At 47.4% G+C, this 17,939-nt stretch overlaps 1 protein-coding gene across 1 annotated transcript; it reads right to left on the bottom strand.

Annotated features, from left to right (window-relative positions):
- Positions 1–342: 342 nt before the first annotated feature.
- FAH (fumarylacetoacetate hydrolase) lies at positions 343–17,544 on the bottom strand. The gene is made up of 14 exons (XM_059482284.1): positions 17,379–17,544; positions 15,081–15,191; positions 14,342–14,463; positions 13,280–13,329; positions 11,376–11,466; positions 10,751–10,848; positions 10,441–10,493; positions 8,977–9,076; positions 8,114–8,244; positions 7,298–7,373; positions 6,723–6,769; positions 5,309–5,410; positions 4,206–4,323; positions 343–559 (listed from the first exon to the last, which is right to left on the bottom strand). Exons 1-14 carry the CDS (start codon positions 17,457–17,459, stop codon positions 480–482), a joined length of 1,260 nt encoding a protein of 419 aa, XP_059338267.1. The 5' UTR covers positions 17,460–17,544; the 3' UTR covers positions 343–479.
- Positions 17,545–17,939: the final 395 nt, after the last annotated feature.

Here is a 17,939-nt window from a genome sequence, read left to right as displayed (position 1 = left end):
GCTTTGGAAATTATTGCCAATTATTTTAGAGCACTGGCATGTAACTCTTGCTCAGGAAGGTCTACAAGTTTTAACAACTGTATGCAGCTCGGCTCCAGGGTTGCACCTCCAGCATATTAACACTGTGCAAAAAGGAAGCCAGCATGGAGTCTCAGCTCTTATCATCAGCCTAGCTCTCTGAATATTTAAGCTTACTTGAAAGCCTCTTTTTATAATTATGAAAAAAACATTAATATGGTAGAAGAGTTAAGAATCTTATTTTCCATGTCAATCACCTTATTCATATTCTGAGAATTTTAGGCCAGCATTGAAATCCTTTTCTTATCACACCAGAAAGCCACATTCACCTTTAAGATATTTATTGATAATTAAAAAGAGTAAGATTACAATCACTCATATAAAAATAATAAATCTAAATAAAGCAGGATGACTGGTGGAGGTGGGAGGATTCCTCCTTGGATGCCACATCACTCCAGGCCTCATGGATTGGACAGGGCTGGAAGGATTTTTCCTGAGCACTGGCCAAATCCCACACGGAAGCCATTGCCCTGGCAGTACCCTGGGGACAGAAACAACACACAGCTTGTTCTGTGAGGACAGCAGGGTTTAGCCAGGAATAAAAGTGAATAAAGGCATAAAGGGACTAAAACCAAGTGAAAACATCTCAGATATGCAATGAAGGGCAGGAAAAAAAGACCACCTGGAAGAGTTCAAGTGGCTCAGGAATATGAGAGAAAAGAAGCACAAACTGTTAAACACAGCAATATGCAAGTTCAGTGAATTGATCAGAGAACAAACAAGATGTGCCAGCAATATTTCTGTTTTCAAACCTAACCTGCAGCACCATCAATCTACCTGGCAAACTGATTCACTGCCTGGCCCAGCCCTGCAATTAATCAAATAAATCTGGATTCTCTTTCTGCAGCATCAGGGCTGCTCTTGGGATGTTGGGATGCTGGCAGCCAGAAAGGCAGTCATTAAACCCCTCAAACAGCAGCTCCTGCCCTTGCAGAAGCTGTTTCACTGGCTAAAGTGGTTTAGTTCCATGAGAAATCCAGCATCTGACTCCAAGTTCTCATTAATCCTGTGTTACATAAGAGGGGTGCTGCAGAGCTCAGGGGCTGTGACAGCATCTCTGACTGCGGGACAGCTCTGGGTGTCCCTGCTCCTGTGAGATGGAGGGGGTGGCATTGGGACAGGGATGCTGCAGCTCCTCCTGCTGCTCCACCAACAGCAGCCACCACAAAGCTGCAGGCAGGGCAGGGGACACAGCCTGGCCCCTCTGAGAAGTCTGTTCTGCAGCCTTCTGCTACAGCAGCTGATCAAAGGAAGGACAAGTGCCCTATGCTGCATTTTAAGGACTGATTTCATAGCTAGAGATGGATTTTCCTGATGGAATACATCACCTGCATGTGATAAAAAGCAGCTGCCTTCAAGAAGCCAAGGAGGAGCTCAGCAGAACAGCCCCTAATTCCCACCCTTAGCACAGATCAGGGGAAAACTCCCCTGAGGAAGAGGAAGGGTGGGCTCAGGCTGCAGAGCAGCCAAAGTGACTGCAGCACAAAGAGAGACCCTGCCAGCCCTAAGCCACAGTGCAGCCCTCACAGCCAGGCTGAAATGAAGTTTTCCAAGGCCAGTGGTGTCTCTAAGAGCTTGTGTAAACCACAGACACCACCCTGGTACCTGCCAGGTAATCCTCATCCTCAAGCAGCTGTGGAAAAAGGCACTGTAAGGCTCAGCTCAGCTTCCATGTGCCTCATTAGGCTTCATTGCCAGCTTTCCTTTGAGCAGCAGCTGATGATTTCAGCCCAGTTTGGTTATCCCTGCTGTCAGGCACAGTTTAGAGCAGCACCAAGGAGCAGCACACTGAACAGAGCCAGCCCTGGTCTGCCAGCATGCCTGGCCTGAGCTCTGAGGGTGCCAAGGAGCTGCTGAGGGGTTTTGGCTGCCCAGCACCGCCAGGAGCCTTCCCCTGCCGTGCTGAGCCACTTCTTGGGAGAAATACATTTCTCTCATTTTGTGTGTTAAGTCTCTGAAATAGGTCCCGGGTGGGGAGTAAGAATACAGAGTTGAAAGAGAAAACCAGAAATGATGTGTTGAGCACTTTGCAGCACCTTGGGAGGGGATGGAATAGCACCAGCCCTGCCCCAGGGGTGCCCTAAGGCCCTGGACCTGCCATACATCAATAAATGAATAAATAAACAGGAGCAGCTCCCACACAGCCCCAGCTCCTTGCACTGCCCTGGTGCCACAGCCACAAACGGTGCCAGTGTGAACCAGCCCAGCAGAACAACTGCCCTGGCACTGCCCCCTGCCTTCCCCAGCCTACAGCAATGCCATCATGCCACCTTTAAACATTAAAGACATTCAGGATTCAAAGCACTTAATGAATTAACACAGCTTGTTAATTGGGCAGGCAGAGCATGGCTCCTGGGCTGGTCACATTTGTCCCCAGGCTGGCTCCCCATCCCAAACTGTGAGGGGCTCCTTGCCAAAAGGGATAGGGGGTGTGCAAATCCACAGGGATGTGCATCAGCCCTCACTGCACCCTTATTTAGGGCTTCTGGCACAGCTGCTGAGGGAGACTGAGGACTGGAGGGCAGTGTGGCACTCGGGATTGCTGCAGGAGGGTCCCTGCATCTGTGGGAGCCTGCAGAGAGCAGCCTCAGGTGGCTCCACATTGCAGCACGGACACTCACTGGGCTGGAGGGGGCTGGAGGGTGTCAGGGGCACTGGGGACTGCTCAGGTTCATCACCTATGGCTCTCTCTAGAATATTTCAGTCTCCAGCTGTCTCAGCATCTTCCTCTGTCAAACTGGCAGCAGCTCACAGAAACAGGATTTTCAAGGCTACTGGATGGGCTGCTAGGCAGGAGGCACTGGAATTGCCAGGGGACTGGAATATATACATTCCAGTATATATTTTACATTTATTTATATATATAATATATATAGTATATATATATAGTATATCTATAGTATATATTTTACAGTATATATTACAGTATATATATATATAGTGTATATATAGTATATATTTTACAGTATATATTACAGTATATTATCCAGTATATATTTTACATTTACATATTATCTATTTTTTCTTAATCACCGAAAATTCTTCACTTTTCCTAGGTTTTTTTTTTTTTTCAGAGAAAACCAGTTTATAATTTTAAACTGTTTTGTCAAAAAAAACCCTAGGAGTCCAGGTTGGGTTGAGCCCAGGCTCACAGGCACTCATTAACATCACAGCACGAGGCAGCTGCCCAGGAGTTTGTCACTCACATTTTCCTGCCCTCAGTCACTCCTGTGAAGCCTTTCCCCATTGCCTGAGCCATGTGCAGACATCTCTGGTCACATCAGCAGGACGGAGCTGCTCAGAGCCAGGGCTGGCACTGGCTGGGGCTCAGCTGTGACACTCAACATCCCACAGGACATTCCCCAAAATCCCAGCAGGTCACACAGCAAAGACACTGCAGGCTTGAAACAAAAGTTTCTTGCCAAATATTTGCACCCCAAAGATGAGAGGAAAGGAAAAAATAGATTTGTTTTGCACTAGGCTTTGGGTTAAAATGAAGTAGGAGTGAGATTTAGATCACAAAACACTGTGGTAGATTTTAATTCATAAAATCCTTAGATTATCAAGATGAACACTAAAACCATGTCTCAGCATGAAACTGCTCTCAAGCAGAGCCCTCTTCAGAGGAGAGCTGGTCAGCTGCTCTAGAAGGTTCCATGCTGTTTCACTCATACTTGATTTGCAACACACTTCTCTGAATAGGCCTAGGTTACAAATGAAATATTATTTGAAAAATAACTTTTTTTAGCATTTTCCAAGCTCTGCTCCACATGCAAAGTTGTACTGTGGAGGAAACAATTCAACAATTCAACGATCAACTGCTCCTAGTCCTGGAGTATTTTTACCCATAAAGGCAAACCTACCTCCATCATCTCCTTGGTGCTCACACAGTGGCATAGCAAGAGCACTGGGGACTTAGCAAAGCAAATAATCCATTCTAGAGAGCATTTATGGCAGGGCAATATCCATCCACAGCTTTGGCCTCCTCACAGGCAGGATGGAAACAGCTGTGCTTGCACGGCAGGCGTGCTCAGAACAGCCCAGCTCCGCACCAGGGGCTGTCCTGCTGGCTCAGCCCATGGCCATGTGTCCTTGCTGCAGGGCCAGAGCAGCTCTCCAGCCCTTACCTGTCAGAATGACTTCATCTCCATCCTGCAGGAACTTCCGACACTGCCCACTGCCGAGAGGGATTTCTTTTGTGCCATTCCAGGACAGCTCCAGCATGGAGCCAAAGCTCTCTGGCTCCTGCAGCAAGAGTTCAGAAACAAATAAACAACTTTTTAGTGTCTTTCCTGCTGTTCAGCTTCTTGCTGCTGGGAGCAGACACACAATGTTACCTCTCCAGAACAGAGTTTTGCTGTTGATTTAATTCATTGATACATCGGGTCCTTTTCCTGACTTTGCATTTTAATTTCTTGCTGGCTATTAACAAGAATTATTAGTGATGCTTACAGCTGTTATCTGGTGTATTTAACATAGTGTTCAACCTGTAAAAGCATTTTGAGTCTGCCACAGCAAGAATGGAAAGAAGTGGAGGAGATTTCTACAAATCCAGTGCTTTTCTGTAATCACTTTCAGATTTTTAATTACATTTTGTTCTTCAGAAGAGCAAAGCTGGTGTTTGTGAGTTCTTAATGTCTTTTGCAGTACAATAATCTGAAGACTCAAAAAGCACCTCAGAAATGCTCAAAAGTGAAGTACAGGCATCCCAGCTTGCAAACAACTTACCTGAGGCTGTGTTTGAGTCAGCATGTACAGGATTTGTGTTTGGTGGTTCAGAAAGTGAGGGTTGCCACAAATGGCAGCTCAAGGGGAGTGAAAGCTTGTGAAGCTGGCTCCAGCTTCATTGGAGAAACTAAAAGTTATACCCAGGCATCTTTTACATTCTTTTCAGAAATAAAAAGCTGCATTTCATAGAGGGCAAATGGATTGTGAGGATGCTTCCACACAGAAGTTATTTTGCATCTGTTGTAAAATAGTTCTTAGAGAAACAAGTACAGGAGAGATCAAAACCCCAAAACTCAACAACATAAAAAACCAGCAAAGCAAAACCCTACCCAAACCAAACCCCTTCTCAGTGTGAATCTGGGGCTACCAAAGCAGCACCCCAGAGTGCCTGGGAGAGCTGCAGATGGTTTTGTGGTGCTCAGGTCAGGAAGGGCCCAGCCCATAGCCCTGCTCTGTTGGCTCTGGGTTGCTGACCAGTGACTGGCACGGTTTCAACACTTACAGGTCCACTGATGGTGCCAGAGGCCAGCAGGTCTCCAGGCCTGAGGTTGCAGCCATTGATGGAATGATGAGCCAGCTGCTGCTTCATGGTCCAGTACATGTGCTGGGGGAAGGAGGAACAGGGGCTGAAGCAAGGAGGCAACAAAGGACAAACTTCTCTGGTGGCCATTAGGCTGTGCAGAGTGTGGCCTGGTCTGCGGCATTCATAAACCCCACACTTTAACATGCAATTTAGTCCCTTAAAATTTTGTCACAGACATCTTTTATGAAAAATCTTTTCTTTAGGATTTTTTCTCCTGAGAAGCCGAAAGGTCTCAGGAACAAAATGTAAACAATGGTTATCTGCTGCTGTGAAATGCAACAGGTGCGTCTGTGATTGGTCTCATGCAGTTGTTTCTAACTAATGGCCAATCACAGTCAGCTGGCTCGGACTCTCCGTCCCAGACAGCAACTTTTGTTATCATTCTTTCTTTTTCCATTCTTAGCCAGCCTTCTGATGAAATCCTTTCTTCTATTCTTTTAGTATAGTTTTAATATAATATATATAATAAAATAATAAATCAAGCCTTCTGAAACATGGAGTCAGATCCTCATCTCTTCCTTCTTCCTCAGACTCCTGTGAACACGGTCACAAAATTTTTCTTATTTCAGCTGGATTTCATTTTTCCTCTTCTTCCCCTCAAAGACCAGTACTGCTGACCCAAGCTCCATGATTACACCCAGTGTTTTAGCAGCCTTGTAGAAAAATCTGCTTATTACTGATTTGCTGACTACTGATTTACTGATTAAGGTAATTACTATGCAAAGAGCCAAATGTGAATATGAAATGGATTGAGAACTGCTGCAGCTGGCACATAAATCTCCTGGTTTCATTCAGGGGGTGGAGGCAGAGCCACAGAGGGGATGGGGCAGATCCAGGCTCAGGCTGGCAGCAGTGAGTGGCATCCAAATCAGAGCTGTGGCTGCAGAGCTGCATTGCAAGAGACAATTCCCTGCCAAATGCACAGAGCTAAGGATGCTCTGAGCACCCCAAAGTGAGCAGCAGGGAGAGCTGTCCCCTTCACCAAGCATTCAGGTGTTCCCACCTGACAGGGGGGAACCATCACCATCTTCATTTCATCTTTCAAAAATAAATTTTTTTAAGTTTTTTGGAAAATTTTGGGCTGGTCAGGGAGGTGGTGGATTCACCATCCTTGGAAGTGTTCAAAAGGTTTGTGAGGGACATGGTTTACTTGTGGGCTTGGCAGTCCTGTGTTAATATCCGGACTCAATGATCTTGGAGGTCTTTTCCAACCTTAGTGGTTCTATGATCCTGTTCTATGAGTCTAATGCAAAAAGCAGGGTTTGAAATTGCCTGGGCTGGAGCTGATGGCATCAGCAAGATTGCAAATAAACAAAAGATGCTGGAGCCTTACCTTGAAATTGGATCTGCATATAGTAGCTGGCGTGCTCATTCCTTCTCCTGCAGAAAATAAAGGATAAAAAGAAGAGAAGCAATTTGTTTGTGTTGGATGAATGATGTCGGAGTCTTTTTATTTTACAGATGGATGGAGACTTCTTTTATCACTGTAATCCCTAGTGAGAAAGCAGTAATAACATTTTCTATTGCTATGAAGACCGGGATTTCATAGAAAACAAGTGCGTGGGTTGCACTGGAGCAGCATCAAGCTGCCCATTTCCCACTTTCTGCTCTCCTGTGGGAGAAACACCTGGACCTTGTGGTCAGCAGGGCCCTAAGGTGGGGTCTGAGCTGGGTTAACATCTGGATCCCCCAAAATCTGCTCATTCCATGCCCTGGTGAGCCCTGGCTGCGCAGGGAGAGCCCTCAGGGACCCTGCTCGAGGGGAGCACTCCCTGCTTGGCACAGTGCTGCACAGCCAGCAGGGAGCAGAGCAGCTCTGCCCCTTTCCCTGGGCAAAGCAGGAGAAGAAGGAGCACACAAAATTTAATTGGCAATTGCAGCTTTGCAACCCACTCAGCTTTGCCATACCTTTAATGGCAACAAAGAGCTTGATGTCAAAAGTGTAGGGCTCTTTATCCTGAAGGTAGGGCAGCGGCTTGGGATCCTAAAGGAACATAAAACACATCATAAACCAAAAGGAATTTAACAATCCACAAGACATTCCAGTGAGTGTTGGTGTATCCAGCCTGTGCTGCACAACCCATTCACTTCACCATTCTTGCTGCTCAGATTATCACTTTTCTTTGGTCTAATGCACACACTTTTAAAGATCTTTCTGAACAGGCATGATATCCATGTAATCCAATTCCTTTTTCTGCACAAGGCTTGCAAAAGCCAAGCCCATTATTGCAGTGTGGATGTTAATCCAGCACAAACAGAGTGCCAGCACACCTCTGCTCTGTGTCTGCACAAAGATGGTGAGGTCTCTGCAAGACTCTGTTATCTATTCCAGTTTTAACCACCTGCACAATGCAGACAACTGGAAATGCTTGAACAAAGTGCTCTGGCTTGACTCCAGCCTCTCTCCAACACTTACTGCTACCAAAGACCCAGAAGAAGCTCTGATTAGTTTATTTTCCAGGCGTTTTAAAGATGATTTTTCTGCCCCCCTCAAGCAGGATGACAGCACAACACGTGCCAGGGCCGGTGACATCAATGAGCACTTGAACCCAGGGGGCCCTGGTTGCCCTCATCTGCTCAGAAGCAGAATCCCAGCTGTGAATTCCATGGAGACAATCCTTGGCATGGAGGCAGCTCAGTGATTCCTGCTGATGCCACCTTCCAGCTCTGCTGACATTTTCCCAGCACCGCTTTTCCTTTATTTCAACCTTTTCTCTTGCTGACCTGCACGGGGTTTGGCAGCACAAATGGCATGAGAGCTTCCATGGTGACAACCCAGGGAGAGATGGTTGTGCCAAGGCTTTTGCTCAGGAAGGGACCCAGAGGAACATATTCCCACTTCTGGATGTCACGGGCTGGGAAGAGAACATTCAGGTAAATATATCCCAGCAATTGCACATCCATCAGACCAATGAAAGAGTAACATGAATTGAAATTGCCATCCCCAGCCCTTTTCTAGCTGTTATGCCTAAATCCCTAATTTTAATCCATCCATTTTCAACCCAATTTTCTTACATCAGCTAGATTAGGATGATAATTCAGCAATAAGTAAAACAAACCAGATCATCTCCATATGACCAGTATTTTTACCCCCGCTTTAATTTTTTATAATTTATAATATTTATAATTTATTATATATAATGTATTATATATAAATTATAAAAATAGATTTATAATAATCATTTTATACCCAGCTAATGGTCTTTGCCAGCCATAGGGAGAATTTCAACACTTAAATCTTTCGGAGACTGGGGGATTTGTGATGCCCAAATCCTTTTCCTGACACTGAAATCAATCACCATCCTTGGTATCGCCATTCTTATGACTCCTCCATCCCTGCCCAGAAGGAACTAGACTGAAATTAGCCCTTTCATAAGTAAATAAATCTTCATTAGGCAGCAATTTCTGGTTCTACTAATTGATCAAAGATGGATTGATACAGGGAACACTTCATTTTCATCCCTTTCAGCGGCACCAGTGTTTTCAGTGCTCAGTTCTGCTAGAATATGAATTTTTGAAGAATATGAATTCCTATTTTGAATATGGAATTTGTGCCTCTCTGGGGTTTCCCGTGGAGCTGCGCTCACCGCTCCAGTCGTTCATCAGCACCATCCCAAAGATGTGCTCCTGGGCCCTGCTGATGGGAATGGGCTCCCCAAACTTGTTTCCAGGACCTACAAAGAATGCCTGAAATCAAAAATAAATAAAAAAATTAAAAAGCAACGTGTTGATTGTGTTTTTGGAGCCAAAAATCTTTACTGCACGGAGAGTTGCGGTCAGCAGCAACAGAGGCTGGACAGGGTGAGTTTTGCACCATTTCCCACACACATTTGGACAAAACCCATGGCCTGCTCCCCTTTTCTTCCCCTCCATGAAGCTGGCAGGCTTGAATTACTTAAAAGCTCTGTGTTGCTAAGAGACAGGAATTAAACAAGGGCACGATGTTGTCAAAACGCAGGAGGAAAAAATGGTCCCTCCTAATTGGAGGCCGGATGCAGAACAGGTTTGCCCACTGAAGGGCTGATTGCTGCAGACAGGGAACAGGAAGGAGTTTAGAGTCATCCAGGGGGATGCTGAACGTGGCTGGAGCCTGATGAGACAGTGGGGAAAAACAGGTGGAGAAATGTGCCCATCAAGTAAAGCAGGCCATGAACTGGGTGCCTGCACTCATTCCCTTAGGAGTCCACAGCCTGCACGTGCAGAGGATTTTATAGGAAATCTCAGCTGTCTCTTTCTGTCTACAATGAGGAAGTTTTCCCTTCGGTTCTTGCAGCAGCCAGCAGCAGAGCTCAGGCTGGAAGGCAGAGCCATGGCAGCACCATGGGAACCCCACTTTGGGGGACTGCATCTCCCCTGACAGCATTAAAGAGTTTCACCACATTTTTATAGCCATTTCCATCAATATTACACTCCTTCCAGTACTTTTTTAAAAGGGATTGGGAATAAAACATACAAAAATTATATCAGCTATTAAAATGATATAAATCTTAATAGAATCCCATGGAACCCTCCCTGCTGGACCACACTAAGCCACAGCATGATGTGCCTTCCTACCACATTTTTTACAACACCCACAGCACAGGTTTTAACTTTCCAGACAGGAAAATCAGGAGTTTGAATCCCACTGCCAAGAACTCAGGGTTTCCTCTGCTCCAGCACAAGGTGCAGACGGCCTGGACTTCAAACCCCCAGTGTCCACTGATGGATCCTGGCTGCAGAGGTAACTGCTGACCAGGAAATGCGCTGTGGTGGCTGTGGAAAAGAATTCTGCTGCCTGACTGCACCACTGGTGCTCAGCTTTGGCCAGGTGAGCTTTTTCCAGCCTGAGAGCTGTATGAGCAAACCTCCCAGTGAGATAAGGCACCCTGCTCCTCACCCAAAGCACAGGTTTGAGCCACAGAAATCCTTACTGCCTGCAGCACTGACAGCTCAGAGAGGAACACAGGAGTGGGCCTCATGGGCCATTCAGTTTAGAAGAAGCTAAACACACCCTTTCTTCTCTGTTTCTACTTTAATATATTTGAAGTCATAAGGAGAAAAAAGCCTCTCACCATTTCTAACTCGATATCCAGACGTTTACAAGCACCAAACACTGGAGGTTTATCTGTGGGTAGAAGCAAGAATATATCACAAGAGGGAGGAAGCTAGGGAAATAGAAATAATGGCCAAAAAGAAACAGCAGCTGGTGCTGCTTGGCATGGAACACAAAATGGACTTAAACCAGGGTTTTCTCTTGCCCTGACCCCAGGCTGGGCTTTAGGCAAGGCATCCCAGACCCTTCCACTCCACTACTCTATGATGTGGAGCTAAACTACAGAATAAAAGAAATAAGAATCCAGAGTAAAATCCCCCAGAACTCACCATTGTCAGGTTTTGTTTGTCCCACAGGTCGCCTGATGGGTGTCCCAGACACCACAACAGAGGATGCCCGGCCGTGGTAACCCACAGGTAAATGCAGCCTTGAGAAAGAGCACAGGCCTGGGTTAGCTGGGTGCCAGAGCAGCTTTTGGGGTGGAAGCACCACAGGAGTGTGAGGTGCAAGGAGAAGGAGCTCTGCATGCATGTGCACAGACCTCAGCACATTACCTGATATAAAGATGGAAGCGAAATATAATATAATAACAAAGCCTTGCTGCAGTCTTAATGCACTGCTGTGCCACTGCTCCAATTAATTTCTTGGATCTTAAATTCTGCTCTCTTGTCACTCAGCAAAACCTAATTTTTTTAGGTATATCTGTCTTTGAACTGGGGGGCTGCACAGTAACTGGTGTGGCCCCTGCAATGAAGGGCAGTGCAGATTCAGCTGAGGCTGGGGATGTGTGGAATTTGGTTCTGATATTGAACTCTGGACATTACTGATTCTCATCTGCTAAGAACAGAAACCAGTGTGGCCCTGAAAACCTACTCAGACCTTTGAAACATCATGTGTATGTAAGGATAAACCTGCAAAATAATGCTGCACTAGGGAGCAATCCAAGGCACTCACCAGTTTGGCATCAGAGCGTTCTCCTTCCCCCTGAACATGATCCCAACGTTTGTGGCATGCTGGCGTGAGGAATAGAAGTCAGTGTAATCTCCTGCATGGGGAAAGAAGCCATAAAACAGGGATCAGTGGCAGCCAAGTCCCTCATCTGTGGGGGCTAAAGCACTGCTGGTGATGGAAGGAGCAGAGAAGGAGACGGGGGAGCGCTCGGGTGTCACAGACATCTTTTATGAAAAATCTTTTTTAAAGACTTTTCCTCCTGAGAAGCTGAAAGGCCTCAGGAACAAAATGTAAACAATGATTATCTGCTGCTGTGGAATGCAACAGGTGCATCTGTGATTAACCCATGTTAGTTGTTTCTAATTAATGGCCAATCACAGTCAGCTGGCTTGGACAGAGAGTCCGAGCCACAAACCTTTGTTATCATTCCTTCTTCTTCTATTCTTAGCCAGCCTTCTGATGAAATCCTTTCTTCTATTCTTTTAGTATAGTTTTAATGTAATAAATATCATAAAATAATAAATCAAGCCTTCTGAAACATGGAGTCAGATCCTCGTCTCTTCCCTCATCCTCGGACCTCTGTGAACACGGTCACACTCAGGGATGTCAGTGATAGCATAAAGGGGGGATTAACAGTTCACCTATACATTATGCAGACAAAAATGGCTTTTATAATTTTTTTTTTAAGTCTCCTGCAGAGAAGAGAAGGGGAAAGGCAGGACACAAAGCAGCAGCGCCCTTTCCATAGTGAAGCAATTCCCGCTGCTTTCCCCGCAGCCGGCAGCAGCAGCGCAGAGACCCGGGCGATACTCAGGACATCTGCTGCCCTCTGCTGCCATCCCTGCAAACATCTCCCACTCCTGAGCCACGGGAAAACACAGCAATGAGGGGAAAACACCGTCTGGGAGGGTGTATTTGCATGATCTTGGTCAGGGAGCTCAATAATTATCCAGCAGCTCCAGGAGCATCCAGCAGTGAGTTCTCCCCTGCAGTTCAGCCTCCCAGAGGGGGACCCAGCCAGCCAGGAGAGGCAGGGACCACACATGGGACAGAGCTGCACCTAGGGGCTGTGGAATCCTAAATATGCCTCATTTCTGTGGGATCCAGCTCGGTCACACCAGGGCAGTCCATTCCCAGTAGCCGTGGGAGCCAGGAGCCAGCAACTGTCTGACAGGGCATGTTCAACATGAAACTATTTTCAGGAACTCCTCATGGTTCATCTGGGACAGGCTAGACTTTGTCCCAAGCCAGGCCTGTGCCCCCAGGAAGGCAAAAGCCAGCTCAGAACTGAGTTGGATAGAAAATGGGCAAGTTCACATCCCTGTTCCTGTGCAGGTCATGCCCTCAGGTGACTTTGGTCAGGTTGGTTTGGGTCCAAACACAAACTCCTGCTAAAAGCAGAAAATGTTCATGTATCTATATGAATATAGGGATCCCAAAGCAGTCTTCATGGGAGTGGAGGCAAGATCTGGGATGCAGAGTGGAAACTCATACTAGTTCACGAGGCTGTGCTGGAATATTTGCCTTGGAAACTTCACAACATCTGAAATATTTTCTGATGGCAAAAGGGGGAAATTGTTGGAAACTGAACAAGTGTTTCTTTCCTGGCTCTAGTCACAAAGGCCAGTGGTGATGCCAAGCTGATGACAGGAGTTATGTACCAGCAGACACCCCTGATTTAGTGGAAACTGCATCCAGGAGCGCTCTGGCTGCTGTTGAGCTTCCCCAGGCTTTTATTCTTGTGCCACAGACAGCACCTAGCTTTCATTATGTGCAATAATCTCCTTGTGGCTGCTGCAGAGCCCATTCCCTGTCACAGCCGTGATGTGTCTGTCTGGGGCAGCTGGAAATGAAGCAGCTGCTCCTGTGGGAGCACAGGGCAGTGCCCTGGCTGCCCCCACACTCACCAATGTGCGCAGGCAGGTGCATCGTCGCAGCAGCTTGAGGCACAAATGCCCTGAAATGAAAAATGATGCCTTCAGATCTCAGAAAACTTGCAGCTCCCACCCCTAAGAAGCATGGAAGAGGCTGACTTGATCCCCCAGCTTCTTCCTTAATTTAGTTTGCAAAAAAACCCCTAAAAAATAAACCTGACAGAAAAGCTGGTGGCTGCACAGGCTGCTGTTCCTGGGATGGCTGCAGCAAGGGAGCAGCTGCCAGGGGCTGAGTGGGGAGGGGGCAGCCCTGGATTCCCAAGGGGCACAGAGAAATCCCAGAGCCCTGCCCAGGACAGCAGTGCCTCTGCTGGGTAGGAAGGATGAGCTCATGGCTCCTGGGGGCTCTGATTCCAACTGCTGGCCCTGCTCATGTGGCAAGCAGCAGCTCAACGCCTAAAATCCTAAATTCTGCCTGATTCTGGCAGGACAGGGAGGAACAGCTCCTGCTCACTGCCAGGGCAGGTATTGTGGTGCCTAAAGCATCGCTCCAGACAAAGGAGAGGTGTGGGGTTGATGGACACCCACATTTTCCATCAGCACAGAACAGAGCAGAGTCTCCTGTCCCTACACCACTGCACAGCCCCAAAGCTGAAGCCAATTTGTGACCACATGCTCAGTTTTAGGAAAGTCGAGTAGCAAAGTCACTGAGGACAAACTGGGGATGTCCCTTTCCTGCTCCAGGTGTGACAGGCAGGGAGGGAGAGGTGGAGACCCTTGAACCGTGTCTCCATGGTGCAGTGGGGTGGCCAGAGCACCAGCCCAGCCCCACAGAGAGGCAGCAGCAGCTCTGGACACACCCAGGGCAGAGCTGGCTGTTCCCAGGAGGAGGGTGACACCCTGGCTCTGCGGGCAGTCACGGGATTAATCAGAGATTAATCTTTGGGTAATTAAGAGAAGGAAGCACTGGATGTGCTCAAACCCCAGTTCATTCCCACGCAGGTGGCCACGTCAGAGTGTTGGTTTTGGTGTGCTGTCACTCAGGTGACACAGGGCACAGCTGCCACCTCCCCCTGCCACTCTGTGCTCCCTCACCTCCTCCTCAGCTCCGTGTTGTCCCTCAGGGTGGGCTCTGCAGCTGACAGCAGCTTCTGCAGCAGCGCCCTGGCCTCGCTCCATGCCGGCCGGCCCAGCCCCATGAAGGCATTCAGGGTGGGCTGGCAGTGACACACAGGGGCAGGGACAGAGAAAAAAAATCACATTTTGCTTATCCTTCACTGCAGGAAGATGTCCCACACTCCCATCCCAGTGTTGGATGCCCGTGCCCAGGGTTATGTGGCTGCGGCTGCCCAGAGCATCCATCCCCTGCCCATGGCTGCCCACATCTCCATCACACCCCCAAGCCCTCTGCAGCAGGACCTGCTGCATGCTGGCATCACCCATCCTTACACACCACTGCAGGCCCTGCTGGCTTTGGTATCTCAGCCAGCTCTAGACAGAGGTTGTTCATATTTACCCTTTACACAATCTCCCTGTGTAATATCCCACCCATGGAGTGTTGAGGGCACAAGCAGGAGTGAATTAACATTTAAGCTTTGTGTCAGACACCTGCATTGCCAAAGGATGAGGACTCTTTTCTAGAAAATGACCTTTGGACCCCCCCATGCCCCTGCTGTCCTTGCTGTCACACCTGTGATGGTTTTTGCTCTACCAGAACCTGCCTGACAACATATTTCCAGTTCATGTTCTTTATCTTCTCACCACAAGTTGCTAAAGTGCCTTATGGAATATTTGTTAAATGCTTGTGGAAATTAGAACAGACTCTGATAAATACCTGGTCAAAGACATGCTGGTGTTTGGCAAGAGCTGGTCCATTGAAAAGGTGTTTGATGACGCTGAGATCCAAAATCTGGTCCCCAATGGCCACCCCAAGCCTGTGCCGAGGCTGCAAAGCAGCAAGAGGAGAGGGGAAAAGAAGAAAAGTTTATGCTTGTAGGCAAAAATGCTCCAAAGAGGGCATAGGGGGAGACAGTGACCACAGAGAGTCCAGGACAAAGGTCTGGAACCACAGCAATGAACCATCAAGAGCCACCTGAGTCTGGCTGCTGGAAAAGGTAAAGCCCTATGGGCAGAGCATCACTGCAGACTCCCTGCAGACCCTGAGGGTGGAAAACAGCCTCATCCCCATCTTTTTGGGGAAAGAATAGCACAACAAGCAGAGGTTTTTCTCCCTGTCCTCTTTCCCCTAGAAGGAGGCTGGCTTGCTCATTAACAGCCCTCATTAACAACAAGCATTGCAGAATAAGCCCATACATCTATAGTATGCTGCGAAGAGAGAAAACACTCCTGCTCCTCCTGCCAGTGGGGAACAGAGGCATAGAGAGGCCATGGGCAGGGTGAATTCCATTCCTGTGGGCATGCCATTGGAGAAACAGCCATTTCTGCAGCCCAGCTCCTCCCCAGAGGACAGAGGGTGCTCTGGTGAGGGTACTCTGGGGACACACCATGCCCAGGCACATGGTTTCTGTGCCTCGCTGGACGAGGCTGCCCTGCACCATCCATCCTCACAGCACACCGAGCCCAGGCTGGATCCCTGCTGGATCCTGGCTGCAGGAACAGCATCCCACACATGGGAAATGGCGCAGATGCAGCCCAGGAGACAAAGCTCCTGTTCATGGCCCGGGCCGTGCGGAGCCAGTGGCGACAGACCCAGGGCAGCTGCACGGGGCAGAAACACACCACAGCCTCCATCATTGTGTCTCTGGGCAAAAAGAGGCAAGCTATTACAGCCACTCTGAAAAGCAGCTCACCAAAATAACCATCTTCAAAGATGCATGCTATTAAACCTATTTTTCAACCTTTAATTTCCAAACAAGATTCCAAATGTGGTAGTAGGCACTTATTCAGCAAACATTCCTGCAGAAAAAAACTAAAGGTCATGTCAGGTTAATTTGTAACTGGGATAGGCAGGAATGACACCAATTGTTTTAGCCTGAAATCATTAAAAAATTCAGCTACCATCAGAACATTGTTCTCCTAAATAATTTCTGTAAGTCTTGCCTGTCATTTCACAGGGTTTGAGTGAAGATGTCTTTTTCAGAGAACAGTTACTGAGGAAGGCAGAAAAATAATCCAAACTTGCTAGATAACAGCATGCACATCTTGGAATAGATTAAACACACCATCTCATTTTATTTTCAGAAAATGCCACATCAGAGAACACAATCTTCAGGTTGGTTTTTTTTTTTTTTTTAACCTACATGGATAACTAGCAGAAACCAGAAGATGATGATGAAGTTTCCATAGGCAATGACAAATAAATTCTCCACTTTTTCCTTCTGATAAGCAGCTCTTGGCTTGTTTCCCTTTCTCCAGGAGCTCCATCCTGTCAGGCACTCAGAGGTGTGAGGTCCACCCTAGCTGGGCTCAGTTCTCATGAAAATTGGGAATTGAGAGCTACCTCTTTAGTAGAAAGGTTGAGTCACGTCTTCTTATGTGATCATTATAAAATAGAACGCCTGGAGCTGGCTCAGCTGGCAGGCTTTGGGCCCAGCTTTAAACATGACACATTTGCACACACTTAATGCAGCATTGCATAAACTTACACCCAATAGAACACAATGGGTCAGCTGCAAAAACAGGTAAAAGACATATTTGGTGCCCTGGTTTAATGCTTTGGCAGCCACCAACAAAACTCCTCAAGAGCAGTAGTTAATGGGGTTTCTTAAGGGTCACGGTGTGAAGAGAATGAAAGACCAAGTTAAAAATTAAAAAATTGAGTGTGAAATGTACTGTGCCTCTACATAGGGAGTGGAAGGGTCAAACACAGATTAAATGATGTCACAGAAATGATCAAAACCACACAAGAACTACTGTACATATTAGCCAAAGTATTTCTCATCAGTATTACCACTTCTGATTTCTTTTGTGCAGTTTCAAAGAAGCTGTAATCAAAATAACCACACTAAGGAAACAGACAATGTGTCAACTACAGCTCTGCCATCAGGTCAGGAAGCCCATGAGTTTCTCAGGCTGGGAAATCTCCCTTTATCCCACATTGCTGGGAAATTCTGCTCTCTCATAGCCCTGGAACAATTACAACATCCCAAGAACAAAGTTTGCTGTTACTCACCTCCTCCTTTGTGGAGAAAACCCCATAGGGGAGGTTTTGGAGAGGAAAATCTGAGTCCTTGTCTACCTGGATGAAAGACATGCTGAGCCCTGAGCAGCCCCTGCTTACACACAGCTCCCGCCTCCCAGGTGCTTCACACCTTCCTCGGAGGAAGATCCTCTCCAGGTGCTGTAACCCGGAGCAGAGGAGCATCAAATCCCACCCTCTGTCCTCAGGCACAAACCAATCCCTGCTCCGTGGCCATCCCACCCCCTGCCCGGGCCCTGGCAGTGGTTAATCAGTGCCAGGGGTTGGCCTGAGTCAGCAGCTGGGAGCTGTTCCCAGCCAGGCAGTGACCCTGGTGAAAGGGGGTCCTCTCCTCACAGGTACCTCCCCTATTTAGATGTGGCACTGGATTTAGGGGTGGACTTGATGTTCTTGGAGGTTTCTTCCAGCTTTAACACCTTCATGATTTTACAAACTCTCACATGAAAGTGAGGCCTTCCTGTAACAGGTAACTCACTGGGGGTGAAAGATCCAGCAGCTCTGAACTGCCCTGGTTTCACTTTGGAGGGGTCATTT

This window comes from Ammospiza nelsoni, chromosome 14 (assembly GCF_027579445.1).
Source record: "Ammospiza nelsoni isolate bAmmNel1 chromosome 14, bAmmNel1.pri, whole genome shotgun sequence".
In the NCBI taxonomy this organism is placed as follows: domain Eukaryota; kingdom Metazoa; phylum Chordata; class Aves; order Passeriformes; family Passerellidae; genus Ammospiza; species Ammospiza nelsoni.
This window is presented reverse-complemented; position numbering and strand designations above follow the sequence as displayed.

Coding starts and splice junctions, on each gene's coding strand:
- FAH (XM_059482284.1), bottom strand. CDS start 17,459: ATGTCTTTCATCCAGGTAGACAAGGACTCAGATTTTCCTCTCCAAAAC. Junction 14,464..15,080: donor ACCAGCATGTCTTTGACCAG/GTATTTATCAGA, acceptor TGTCACTGCCAG/CCCACCCTGAATGCCTTCAT. Junction 5,411..6,722: donor TATGCAGATCCAATTTCAAG/GTAAGGCTCCAG, acceptor TCCTTCCCCCAG/CACATGTACTGGACCATGAA.